Source organism: Lutra lutra, chromosome 15 (assembly GCF_902655055.1).
Source record: "Lutra lutra chromosome 15, mLutLut1.2, whole genome shotgun sequence".
Lineage (NCBI taxonomy): Eukaryota > Metazoa > Chordata > Mammalia > Carnivora > Mustelidae > Lutra > Lutra lutra.
Window position 1 is genome coordinate 66859638 of NC_062292.1, and position 12139 is coordinate 66871776.

At 61.4% G+C, this 12139-nt stretch overlaps 1 protein-coding gene across 2 annotated transcripts in view; it reads right to left on the reverse strand.

The window, feature by feature from the left end:
* Window positions 1-3281: 3281 nt before the first annotated feature.
* Window positions 3282-12139, reverse strand: part of KIRREL1 (kirre like nephrin family adhesion molecule 1) — an 83607-nt gene continuing 74749 nt past the window's right edge. The window contains exons 5-15 of one of the 2 annotated variants that reach the window (XM_047704582.1): window positions 10996-11146; window positions 9981-10086; window positions 9709-9857; window positions 9407-9534; window positions 8659-8785; window positions 8477-8577; window positions 6962-7160; window positions 5730-5837; window positions 5461-5600; window positions 4813-4890; window positions 3282-4688 (exon numbers count right to left, since the gene is read on the reverse strand). In XM_047704582.1, coding sequence (XP_047560538.1) covers window positions 4212-4688; window positions 4813-4890; window positions 5461-5600; window positions 5730-5837; window positions 6962-7160; window positions 8477-8577; window positions 8659-8785; window positions 9407-9534; window positions 9709-9857; window positions 9981-10086; window positions 10996-11146 — 1764 coding nt within the window. In that variant the 3' untranslated portion in view covers window positions 3282-4211. Of the gene's footprint in view, window positions 4689-4812; window positions 4891-5460; window positions 5601-5729; window positions 5838-6961; window positions 7161-8476; window positions 8578-8658; window positions 8834-9406; window positions 9535-9708; window positions 9858-9980; window positions 10087-10995; window positions 11147-12139 lie in introns of both variants that reach the window. The other variant, XM_047704581.1, reaches the window with a different exon arrangement.

Consider the following 12139-nt stretch of genomic DNA (forward strand, 5'->3'; position numbering starts at 1 on the left):
CCCCGCGGACCCTCGAAAAGGCCCATGGTTGTGGCCCGAGAACAGCCAGGGGCAGGACAGGAGGCTGGCAGGAGCGGGACGGTTCTACGATTATTATTATTATTATTCCTGTTATTATTTGTAAGGGCAGGCTCGTACCAGAGCTGCCCGTATGGCCTGTGACTTCTGCGCAGCCTTCTCCAGGGACGGGAACTGGAGCTCCCTCACAGTGACGCAAGGAAACGGGAACCTCCCCCAGAGCCCCCGTTCCGGACTCTCCCCGGCCGCCCAGAGGCAGGAGGAGGCCAGGCGGATGGAGGCTGGCTGGCCTCCAGGAGAGGCAGATACTGGGGGACGGGGAAGGCAGGGACAAAGGAGGGGAGAATTTAAATGCTTGTTTCATAGCCTCTTCACAAAAACAGATGCCTTTCCAAATCACATCCCTCGGTCTGTGGAGGGTCTGGCGACCACCTCTTCACTGGTCCCTCCAGAGCCAGGGGCTTCACGAACGCCTTCCAGGTAACTCCCTAACACAAGGCACAGGGCAGCGACCCGCCAGGGACGCCCAGCACTGGAGTGGTAGGGAAGCCTGGGTTTCCAAGGTCGTGGCGGCCCAGGAGAGCAGCCATATGGACGGAAGGGCCCACACAGCCAAGTGAGGCCACGACTGAGCCGTTTTAGTCCAAGTGGGGTCTTGACTTTGATGTGCTTTTCCTCCGATCTGAATGGCCCAACACTGCTGCCCGCACGGGTCAGGTGCACTGAGGGACCATTCGGTTCCATTCTAAGGAGCCCAGGGCCTGTGGTGCTCCACAGAGCGTGGGAGGAAAAGGGGCTCCGGGGCAGGGCCCTCCCTCAGAGTGATGGGCTTGCAGGTGGGGGGTCACACTGACCCTGTCCACCCCGGGGCATGGCGTTCTGGGCAGCACCGCCGTCCCTGGTGGCCCCCCTTCCTGACCCCACAAGGACTCTGGGGCTGGGCTTCGAGGGATCCAGGAATCAGGACTCAGTCTGAGCCCCCATGAGCTCACACACAATCACCAGAGTCAATGTCAAACTGCTCTCCCCTCTTCCCTCGACCAGCTGCCTCACTTGCTTGCTCACGTCAGCCTTGCTCACGCCTCACTACCTGGCTCGAGACACCCTGGCCGGCAGGTTTGCCTCCTCAGCGAGAGGACAGGGCGGAAGGTGGCTGCCGCGACTCCCCCCCAACCCCCGCTCGAAGCTGCCCGGAACCAGGGCACCCTGGAGGACTCTCCCCGCCCCGCCTGGGCCACAGACGCCTTTGCCAAACCCGCAGAATTCTGAGAGGGCTCCAATCGAGAGCGACTACTCCCAATGGTCAGAGGACAAGCCCACACCAATCTCACGGAGGCCGAGGATGTGCTCTGTCGCCGTTCCGCATGCAGCAGACCCTACAGGAAACCCACTTGCAACACTTGTGACAAGAGGCCCACAGCGAAAGCTTTTCTCAAGAGAGGAGAACCTTCCACCACTCCACCCCTTCCCTGCTCACGTTCCACTCCCAGCTCCTCCCCAGGGGTGGCTGGGCCCCCGCCTCACCGAATGAATACAGCAAGAGCAGAATAATTCTAGGGCTGTGCAACCCTCCCCCTGTTTTAAGGCCAGAAAATCGGGGGTGGCAAACATGAAGAGGTTAGGCCAAGGTCACTCAGCCAATGGCAGCTTCGGGATGGGGCCCCTGATCTCCTGACCCCCTCATGCCTCGCTCTTCCCACTAAGATGAGTGTATCAAAGGTGCTCGGGGTCACCAAGACGACCACACCACACACTCGGGCACCATGCTGGAGGGGCCCAGCCTCCAACAGCAAAGCTCTCCTACGTTCAACGGTGCCTTCCCCTCCCCGGAAAAGCAATTCCATCTGGCCCAACCGGCAGGCCCCAGGTCTGGGTGTGATCAGACAAGCATTGTGCAAACTGCAGAGCGCAGAGAGGGCCTGGGGCGCTGGTATCTCTCTGTGCCTTGCCCTGCGCACGCTCCGTACTCAGGAGTGGCCGGTTACGGCGTCCGAGAGCAGAAAAGTAGCTCTGTTCACAGGCTTCTGAAAACTAACGGTCCCCGTAGTGTCAGCTGAGCTGGCTAGTGACCTCGGGCCCTCCTCTTCATCATCTCAACAGAATGGGCCCTGCACTAAAACAAAACAAAACAAAAGGAAACAGAATGTGGCCAAACCCCAAATACAAATGAATAATTTTTGGAATACTCTTGTTTAAAAAGCCATTGCCATCTTTAGACTTTAACTGTTCGAGTACCCATGGCTTCTGTTTCTGAGAAGAGAATCAAAATATGCATGAATTCATCTGCATGGGAACCTGCATCCTTATCAGACCTTCTCCCGGGGCTCACATAAAGGACTCGGTACGGAGGGTCAGCTCCCAGGGGCAGGGTAGAACGTAGCTGGAACCTGGATGATGTCCCCTCACCCCCAAGAGACACCCAGGATTTGCCCCTGATGCCGCAGAAGGGGATGTAGAGGCAGCCTGCCTGGCTGCAACGGAGCTGCCTGCTTCCTGGGCACTAGCTGGACCTTACCAGCGAAGATGGGGAGGAATGTCACCCCACAGAGCCATCTGCAGGGGTGGTGATGGCCCGTGGCTGATGAGCATGTAACTCATTAAAGCAAACACGACTAATGAGTGGTGACCAGGAGAGAGGGCAAAGCGCGTTCCGGGGACCACCCCAGAGACCCTGCCTGCCGGGAGAAGGGGGGCCGGGGCGGGGGCACAGTTCTCTTTGGTCAGAGGTGGCGGCTGAGAATGGCCATGTGGAATGTGTTGTGGGGACAGCATGGGCATGAGTGCCTGCAGTGTCCTCCCGTGCCACCTTCCTTCCTCTCCAGGCCCCTCACCCGCCGTCCCCAAAACTCTGCAACACCTAGCGGCGTGTCTGGGGCTCACGATACCAGTCCCCCGGGACCCCCCCCACAGAACCGGTCAACCAAAGCTGGACACTCAAGGCACTGAAAGTGGAAGGAATCTGATTGGTCCAAGAAAAAAAAGACACTTAACAAACCAAAACCTGTCTGCAGAGACTATCTCCCATGCCCCCGGAAGGGGGACCCCCGACCAGCTGGGGGGCAGGACAAGCAGTCTGAGAGCGAGGCTCCCTCCCTAAGCCTGTCAGAGCCCGTGGGGACAGGTCTTCCCACCTGAATGTTTAAAAATGGATTCAAAGTGCTTGGAAATTCAGAGTAATGGACGGTGCTAGGAATCTGGTGAACAGGTGTCCCGTTCCCTTCCCATTGGGACTTTGGGTGGGGGGTTCCCTACAGCTTTTTTTCCCTCCCCAAGTGAGGTGTTCATTGTTTTTTGTTGTCTTTGAAAAATAGCCTGAGGCATCCCACCCTCTCACCACCACTCCCCAGACAGGCTCAAGAGTTAAAGCCAGGATGCGGGACAGGCTGGGGAAGGAAGGGGCTCCTCTAGACGGGGTTCTGGAAACTGCTCTGTAGCGCACAGCCTTCCTGCTGGTGTGTCAGGGCAGGGTTCCCCCACCTTCTTTTTTCCATGGGGACCCTGATCTAACCTGCGGGCTCTGCACAGAGGACAGAGAATCTGGGTCCTCTGCCCACAGGTGTCCACAATGAGCAGCCAGGACAGCTGGCCCTCTGATCCCAGCTGAATGAGGGCTGGATCTGAACTCAGTGCCAGGGCTGTTCGGTGGACAGCTAAAATCAATCCGAGGTCCCTTCCGCAGTCCCGGAAGGAGAGATGCTGCGGGGGTAGGAATGCAAAGGACGGAGAGAGGCCCCGGGGAAAGGCGTCTCCGCATATCTGCGCCTGAGCCCCCCTCCCATCCCTGCCCGCACTGCGTGTCCCCCTAGGCCAACGCCTGCTCATTGTCACACACCCCTGTCCACTTAGGGGAGACCAGAGGGGTGGGGCAGAATGGGAATGCTAAAAAGTGTCCCCTCCGCTCTCCACAACCTTCGCTTCCCTGTCCGCGTGCTGGGGCCAGGAGAGAGCCCAGGTCGGAAGAGACACGTCCTCCCGAAGAAGAGGGAAGGGCAGGCCCAGGAGGCTGGGGCATGCACAGAGCACCATCCTCGGGACGGGGTGTTTCCGGGAGACCTGCTCCCCACCTGCCGCGCCGGCGGCGGAGGACGAAGGCTGGGCCGGGCCGGGAGCGACGCGCAACGCCCCTGAATATCAGGGAACGGCTGTGACAGCCTCGTCCTCTGCCCCGCAGAGGCGCCCGGCCGGCCCCGGGCCTACACGTGAGTCTGCATGCGCTGCTGGAACCGCTGCCCGTAGTCCGAGTGCTGCGAGGTGTAGGAGAAGCGGGTGGCCGTGGCGTACTTGCCGATCGGGTCGTACGCCTCGAACGGGGTCCGCTCCAGGCCCGACGGCGGCGCCTGCGGGTAGCCCAGCCGGTAGGTGGGGTAGCCCGCCGCCGCGGGGAAGGGGTGCGGGTTGAACTTGTCGTAGTTCTCGTAGGACAGCGTGCTGGCCGAGTCGGCGCCGGCCGGGGCGGCGGGCCCGGGGGCGGCGGGATCCGGGCCGAAGTCGGACGCGGGGGCGCGGCTGTAGGAGCTGAGCTGCGCGTAGCCGCTCGAGTGCGAGAGGCGGGAGGCCGGGCGCCCGTCGAAGCGCGCGGGCCCGGGGGCGCGGTAGTCGGCGTAGAGCACGGCCCGCGACGCCGGCCGGTCCTCGTGGGCGCGCACGTTGTAGTAGCCGTTGGTGGGGTCCTGGGGACGAGGGGCGAGGGGCGCGGTGGGGGCGCGGCCGGGTGCACCGGCCGGGTGCACCTGTCGGGGCCCGCGGGGAGCTCGCGCCCCTCCTCCCCAGCCCGCCCGCGCCCACCCCGCGCACCTTCATCTCGTACTCCTCCCGCGTGTCCATGGCCTCGCAGCGCAGGTCCTGCTTCAGGTCCACGTCGTCCTTGAAGGACTGCGGAGCCGCAGGGTGGGCGTCAGGGCCCGGCCGTTATCCCACGCCGGCCCCGCCCCAAGCCCAGGGCCGCCCAAGGGGTCTGGGGCCCCCCCGGGCACACTCAGGCTCTGAGTGTGAGCCCAGCCCAGGAGAGGCTCTGGGGCGCAGGGCACGGGAAGAGGTCGGAGATCCGACCTGGCAGCGGTTTTATGGCTGACACACAATGTGACCTTGGGTGTGTCACAGCCCCTCCCTGGGACTGTCTCCTCCTCCTCTGAGCTATGCGGCAGTTGGATCAGAAAACTTCTAGGGGTTTCCAAGTCTGACTCTGTGTGGGAAGGACCGAGCCAAGCCCCGGCCTACAGAATGTCCCACTTGCCTGTCCTTTGTGGCACGGAAATTAGCCTGGGGAGGACGTGTGCGTGCACACGTGTGTGTATGTGCACGAGCATGTGTGCGCCTGTGTGTGCACATGTGAGCACGTGGGAGTGTGTGTGTGGGTGTGGCAGGATCAGAGCCCATCATCAGAGGGAAGACAGAAGGTGGTTAGTAGAGCTGGGGGCAGGCCAGGAGGAGGGGGACCCTCACCGAGTAGATGGCCTTCATGACCCGAGTTGCAGTGGACACGCTGGCGGTGTCATCCTCCCGGTCTGAATGCATCGTGAGTGGCTCACGGTTCACAGTCTCCACCTTGATGTCCAGCTTCCTAAGGGTCACGTCCTTGCGACCTGCACAGGAAAGGGCAGCGTGGATGCTACCCTCTGCAGGCCAACCCTGGGGGCTGGGGGCGCCACCGGGCTTGTCTGCTCGGGCAGGGGAGGGTGAGAGCTGCATGCGGGTGGGAGGCCCGGACTCACTGCCTTTGCGGCGTCGATAGAGGAAGAACACCAAAGCGATGAAGAAGAAGGTGAGCAGAACGCCCGCGCCGATGGTGGCCCCGGCGATGATGCCCACGGGCAGCACCTCTTCAGAGAGAAGGGAAGGCTGGGGTGAGGCCGGTGGCTCACGGGGACCTGAAGACCAGGCATCAGAGCCCCACCAGCATCCATGGATGGGAACGGCATTTGCCTCAAGTCAGGGGGAGTTGGAGAGGAAGGTCTGCATTGGGTCTGGGGTTAGGCCTGAGCTTTAGCTTAATCCAAGTTGGGAGCATGGCCATGTCCCCTCCCTGCAGCTGTGACACAGCATGACCCTGGCCCTGGGTGTCCATCTACCCCTCTGCAGCCCACCTGCCTGCGAGGCTTGGCCTTGGCTTCTTGGGCTGGGATGCTCTGAGCTCAGCCGTCTCTACAAACTCAGACCTGCCACCCGTGTGCCCCCCATCTCTCCACCTCCCCACCTCCTCACCCTGGCCAGGGTGGTACCGGCACCTGCCCTCCCAGGGCTCAAACAGTTCTCCTTGGCTCCCCTGCTCCCCAGAGCTAAGCAGGACCCAGGGAACCTCCTCCAGCGAACTCTCCCTTCCTGGCAGTCCTGGATGGATCAGATCCATGGGACGTCCTTACCCTCCTCGCTGGGTCCTGCCATACTCCCTCCACTTCGTTCTTCCCCACCAACCCCTCACTGGCGCTCTCAGCTAAGACACACAGGACGGGAGCCCCCACTTTTCTCTCCCTCCTCAGAGCGTCCAACAAAGTCAAAGGCAATGCCTCCTTCCACATGCACTGTCTTAAGGGAGGAAGCGCGTGCCTCCTAGCAGATGAAGGGTTCTCAAAGAGGCGGGAACCACTAGCTGCAGGGCGCCCGCCATGTGCCTCCTCTCTCTGCACCCTCATGCCAACCCAGGGAGGTCACCCATCCACGAAGCATCTGATTTTTCCCCACCTGAAGTCCTTCGCTTCCCCACTCTGTTCTGACCCAACAGCCCCTCAAGGGCTGGGACGGCGTCTTGTGCACAGCTGTGCCCAGCGTGGCACAGACGCAGAGGGGCAGCTAGTGCACTTTGGGAAAAGGGGGTGGGTTTCCCCAGCTGAGCACAAGCGCAGGCTCTGGAGGGCAGGCCCCTGAGAGAGTCATCTCCCCATGAGGACTGCCAGGGAGAGAGGAGGGAGCAGAACTCCCAGCGGCCCCGCACCCCAGCCACAGTCACCTCGCTCCTCCAGCTGGATGATGGCCGTGCCGGGCCCGAAGCTGTTCCAGGCCGTGCAGTTGTAGTGTGTCTGAAAGTCTGCTTCCATGACGTTGTTGATGGTGAGCGTGGACAGCACACCGCTGCCCGAGTTGGTCCTCTCCACCGTGTAGCGCTCCAGGGTGCCCGCCTCCAAGAAGTTCTCCTTCCAGGCCCAGGCCTGGGTGGAGAGAGTGGGGGAGGGGGGAGGCACGGGGGCGTAAGGAAGGGGCTGGTGGCCGACACTCCAGGCGTTCTTGTCCCATGTGTCCTGTGCATCCCTCAGCCCAGCCCAGCACTCACCCTGCAAGAAACCCAAGTCACCCTCTTGCCTCAAACCTTGGCATGGGACCTCCAGTCTAAGGGAAACAGTGGCTCCCAGCGTGATGGAGATATGTGCCAGGAACGGGCCGATATGCCGAGGGACATTTTTTAAAACGCAGATTCTTGGAGCTTAAGTCTTAAATGTGCATCTCCAGGGGAGAGCTCCAAGATTCTCTATTTTTATAAGAATTCCACCGATGTAGATGTGGCTGGGCTGGTGAACCAGGGTTTGGTAGCCCCTGATGTCCCAGATGGGGAGTCAACACTGGGCCCTTAGCCTGGCTGTCCCTCGAGCCCCTGTGTGGCCTCCCTCCCCATCTCTGGGCCTCCAGGTCCTCATCTGTGAAAGTGGAGGACCAGGCTGGAGTTGGACGCCCACGGTTTGTCCCACTCATGACTCAGACTTCAGCCTCACCTTTAGCCAACCCGCAGGCAGCCCCACCTGAACCCACCTGGGGGGTTCTGGAGACCCATCCCCAGACTCTTAAAACAGGGAAGATCTCTCACAGAAAAGGGGTATCCCCATCCTTCTCCATCCCTGACCTCCCAGTCGGGACACCCCCTTCATGTCCCCTCCCTGAGTGGAGCCCGAGGGAGGGGAGTGGCTGAGCACTGGCTCCTTTCCAGGGATCAATCCTCCTAGCTCTGCATGGGAAGCCCCCTGGGAGCCAAGCCGCCTGCTGCCCAGGCGGCCGTGGTAATGAAGTGTCCCTGGGCAGCCCTGGAGTTAGCCAAATGGTCATTAAATGTGATGAGGGGTTTGACGGTTAATGGTCATGGGAGGAATTAATGGCGCATGGTGTGGGGAAGAGGAGAAAGGAGGGGGAAGGGGGAGCGGGTCGGAGGAGGGAGACAGAAGGGAGCAGAGGGCCAGGGAGCCCAGGGGCAGGGTGGAGGCCAGGGAGGGGTGGAGGGAGGCTGGGAGAGGGAAGGAGATGAGGCAGACAGAGCAGCCCCGGCCTCTCGCACCTGTCACGATGGCCGCCCCACAGCCACCCGACCAGGCAGGGACACTGACCCCATTTTGTGGATGACAAAACGGAGGTTTGAAACACTAAGTAATTGGTTCAGGGCCATGTGACAGGTGAGAGAGGAGGGGCTGTCCTGTGAGCAGGGATGGGGGCAGAGGGACGCAGCCCCCGGGGCCCGGGCCGGGGCGCAGGCAGCACTCACGATGCGGTCCGGGGGTGGTGTGCTCCCGATGAAACACTCCACCTTGCCCCCGTCGCCCCTGACAGCATACTGCACCGCTTCGCTGGAGATAATGGGGGGCCCTGTGAGCAAGAAGACGCAGTCAGGGCCGGCGGGGCGTGGCAGCACCTGCCCGCCCAGGCCCAGCCTCGCAGGCCGCTCACCGTTCACGTAAAGGGGAACCTCCCTCTCGGCCACGCCGATCCGAGGCACGATGGCCCGGCAAGTGTACGTGCCCGCGTCGGCCTGGGTCACCGACTTCAGCAGCAGCTGGTTGCTGTTACTCAGGACCTGGGCAGAGAGAGCAGCCTCGGGTGGGGAGCCAGGAGGCCTGGGCCCCTGGATCCAAGCGGGGCCCCACATCAGAGGCATTGGGAAGAAAGCAGGAAGGGCCACAAGTGAATTCCCGGAAGGGCAAAGGCCGCATCCCCTGACTCTAAAAAGGGTCTCACTGGGGCCCGCGGTCTCCACTAGGGTAGGCTGCGAAGGGCAGAGGCCAGCGAGGGCAGCGGGAGCTGCGGTGACTTCAAAGAACGCAGCCTCGTGGAGGGTCTGTTCTAGAACTTTCCCTGCCAAGCAAGACAGGGAGTCTCACCCTGACATCCCTCTTCCTGCAATTCCAGCCCAAACGATCTAATGCAGGGGTCTATAGAGCTGCAGAAACCCCTCCCTCCCTCCACACACACCTACGTCCCCGTGTCCCTCCCACGGCCACTGAGTCGGCCCGCTGTTCCACGGCAAGACGGGGGTTTGATCCCAAGCACTGGCCTCCTCCTTCAAATCCCAAGACCCTAGACACACTGTGGCTCTGACTGGAAAAGTCACGGTGCACCTGCCCCGCCCCACCCCCACTCTCCCACCTGGGACCGACTCCTTCCTCCCGGCACTGGAGACGGGCCGCAAGCGTCTTACCATGTTTGAGTCCTTTTTGGTCCAGGTGAGGGTGAGGGGGGGATTCCCCACCCAGACGCAGGTGAGGGTCACGTCAGAGCCAATGTCTGTGGTCGTGGGCTTGGGGTCAACTACGATCCGGGGGGCAACTGCATGGAAGAGAGCACTGGCTAGGGCCTCGGTCTCGCCGGGGCTCTGCGCCGGCCGACCTTCTCTTCCTTCCGCTGCCCTGCCACTTCCCCGGCCTGTCGCCTATCCTGAGCTTCACGGAGCCCCCGCCCCTACCCCGACCCTTCAGGGGTCCCTGCCCGGGCGGCACTCACAGTGGACGTTCACTAAGGTGCTGACGTTGGTGCTCCCCACTTTGTTGTGGACCTCACAGGACACAGGCTCCGTGAAGAAGGAATAGTCAACGTTCGTCTCATAGCGACTCTCATGGGCGTCTTCAATCAAGAAGCCGCCCTTGGCCCACCTGGGGTAAAGGCGGCGTGGGGGTGATCAGGCCCTGGACGACTCTCACCCACGGCCAGGGGCACGATGCCCCCGGCAGCCCCCACTCCAGGCCCAGGCTGTCCCCAGCCCCCACGCCTTGCACCTGTAGCCCAGAATCTCAGGGTTGGCTGTGGCCTGGCAGGTGAAGATGACGCGCTCCCCCTCCTGTACCGTCTGCGGCTCAATAGACAGGGTCACCGTGGGAGGGTCTGCAAGGCAGGGGACAGGAAGGGTCTTTTCTGTCCCTCAAGTGTCTTTCTCTTCCTAACCCACACACCCAGCCTTCTCCCTGTGCAGAGATCTGCGAATTGGAGTGAAGAGAGAACCAGGGCCAGTAAGAAGGCATCTTCCTCACTTTACCCAAAGGAGCCTCCAGCGGGCCGGGCTAGAGGGCCGTCTAGGGGGCTGGGACCCAGGCTGCTGCCTAAGGGACACTTAGGGGATGTAAAGTGCACAGTGGCTGCGAGGAGTCAGGGCAGCCTGGCGGGGCCCACTGAAAGGGGTGCAGGTGGGGCATCTCCAGCCCCTGCCCATTCCCTCCCTTTTCTGGGTGGAGGGGCTATACGGAGCACCCCCCAAACAGCAGTAGGCTCCATGCTGGCTGCTCTGACACTGTCTCGTCCAAGTGCTCCCCCAGCCCCGACAGACGGCAACGGGTCACCAGTCCCTTCTCTGAGCCCCAGGGGATTAGATGTATTTCAGAATTTGGAGTTTTCCCAATTTTAGAAAGGTGCTGGTGTGCACAGACCATTTGCTACGTAAGACCCCCAGCGGGGTCTGGGCAACACCTCATAGTGAGATACGGGTTAAGTAAGAGACCGTGGAGAACCTTAGTTCACGTTTTACCAGCAAATCGGATTTAGTTTGGAATTTCAGAGAAGACACCGTAGGCCCGTGTTTTATTTTCCTCACGTACACAGAGTTGGGAGCTGAGGCTCAGAGAGGTGAAATCACAGCCCAAGTCTCCTGCTGGGTCCGACCCAGGAGCTGCCTGACTCACAGCCCGTGCCTCCCCCAAGCCCCCGGAGGACCGGCATTCGGGGCTTCTCTGAGGTCGCCCCACACTCTCTCCCTTAGCCCAGTCCTCCCCCCAGCGCCGTGGCAGGACCCCTGCTCACGGTGCACGTCGAGCTCGATGGAAGTCTCCTTGCCGGTGGGGGTGGCCTCGTTCACGCTGCGGCAGGTGAAGACGCGCCCAATGTCCAGGTCTGTGGGGTTAATGAGCAGCCGGCTGATGGTGGTCTCCCTCTTCCCATCCTTCAGCAGTTCCTGGGGTGGGACAAGTGGGAGACCGGGTCAGGCTACAGCCCCCCACACTGCGATCAGGATGACCCCGCAGAGATGGGCTTGCGCTGGAGGGGCAGGAGGCCTTTAACCGGAACTGCAGCCCTCCCCACCCCTGCCCCAGCCCCAGCCTCTTAAAATAAATAGACTCTAAAATAAATAGACTTTATTTTTTAGAGAAGTTTTAAGTGTACGGAAAAACTGCACAGAAAATGCAGTGAGTTCCCATCTGCCCTCCAGGACCCACAGTTCCCGCTAGTGTGCACGACACACGAGGGCCGAGCACACGACTGATGGACCCGTGTCAGGCCACAGCTGCTAAGTGTCGTGCCGTTTCTGCCGGAGCCCACTCTGCATGGCCTGCCGTTCCCCGTGGTTCTGAGCCTCATTCCAGGGACTCAGTGCAGCACAAGTCCCTCCTCTTCTGCACCATCTCTGCGACCCTCCCGCCCCCAAGACCCTCCAGCTCAGTCTGTCCTGCTCTGGGCACAGCAGCTTTGCCCCAGGGGCCCTGTGCGTGAGCTGGGTGCTGGGGTTCTCCTGCCAGACTGCAAGCCCCTGGAGAGCGGGAAGGCTCACAGGCTGTCTCACCGGCTCAGTGGGGGCCGACCTGAGGCCCCCAAACGTGGTCACCCGAACCTGTGAGCTGTTTTGTGCAAGGCAAACCACAGTGCTGCTCTCCGGCAGCAACACGCAGGCCTCTGCTGGGCAGAGCAGGCCCGGCGCCGTGCAGGGCACAGGCTCCCCCCTCCCCCGGCTGCTCACCGGGGATCTGTGTCTTTAGAAAACTGGAGAAGGGACATGAACGACAAATGGCTGTTAACAAATCAGATCGTTTGGTTGCCAAAACATTTCAAAATATGTAGCCCTAAAGGAGAAAAATTACAGATATCTTGTGCTAAAAAGTTAAGCACCACTGAGGCCAGAGTGTCCTGACTCAAATGGGGAAACCAAGGCCAGAGAGCAGGGAGCTGTCCA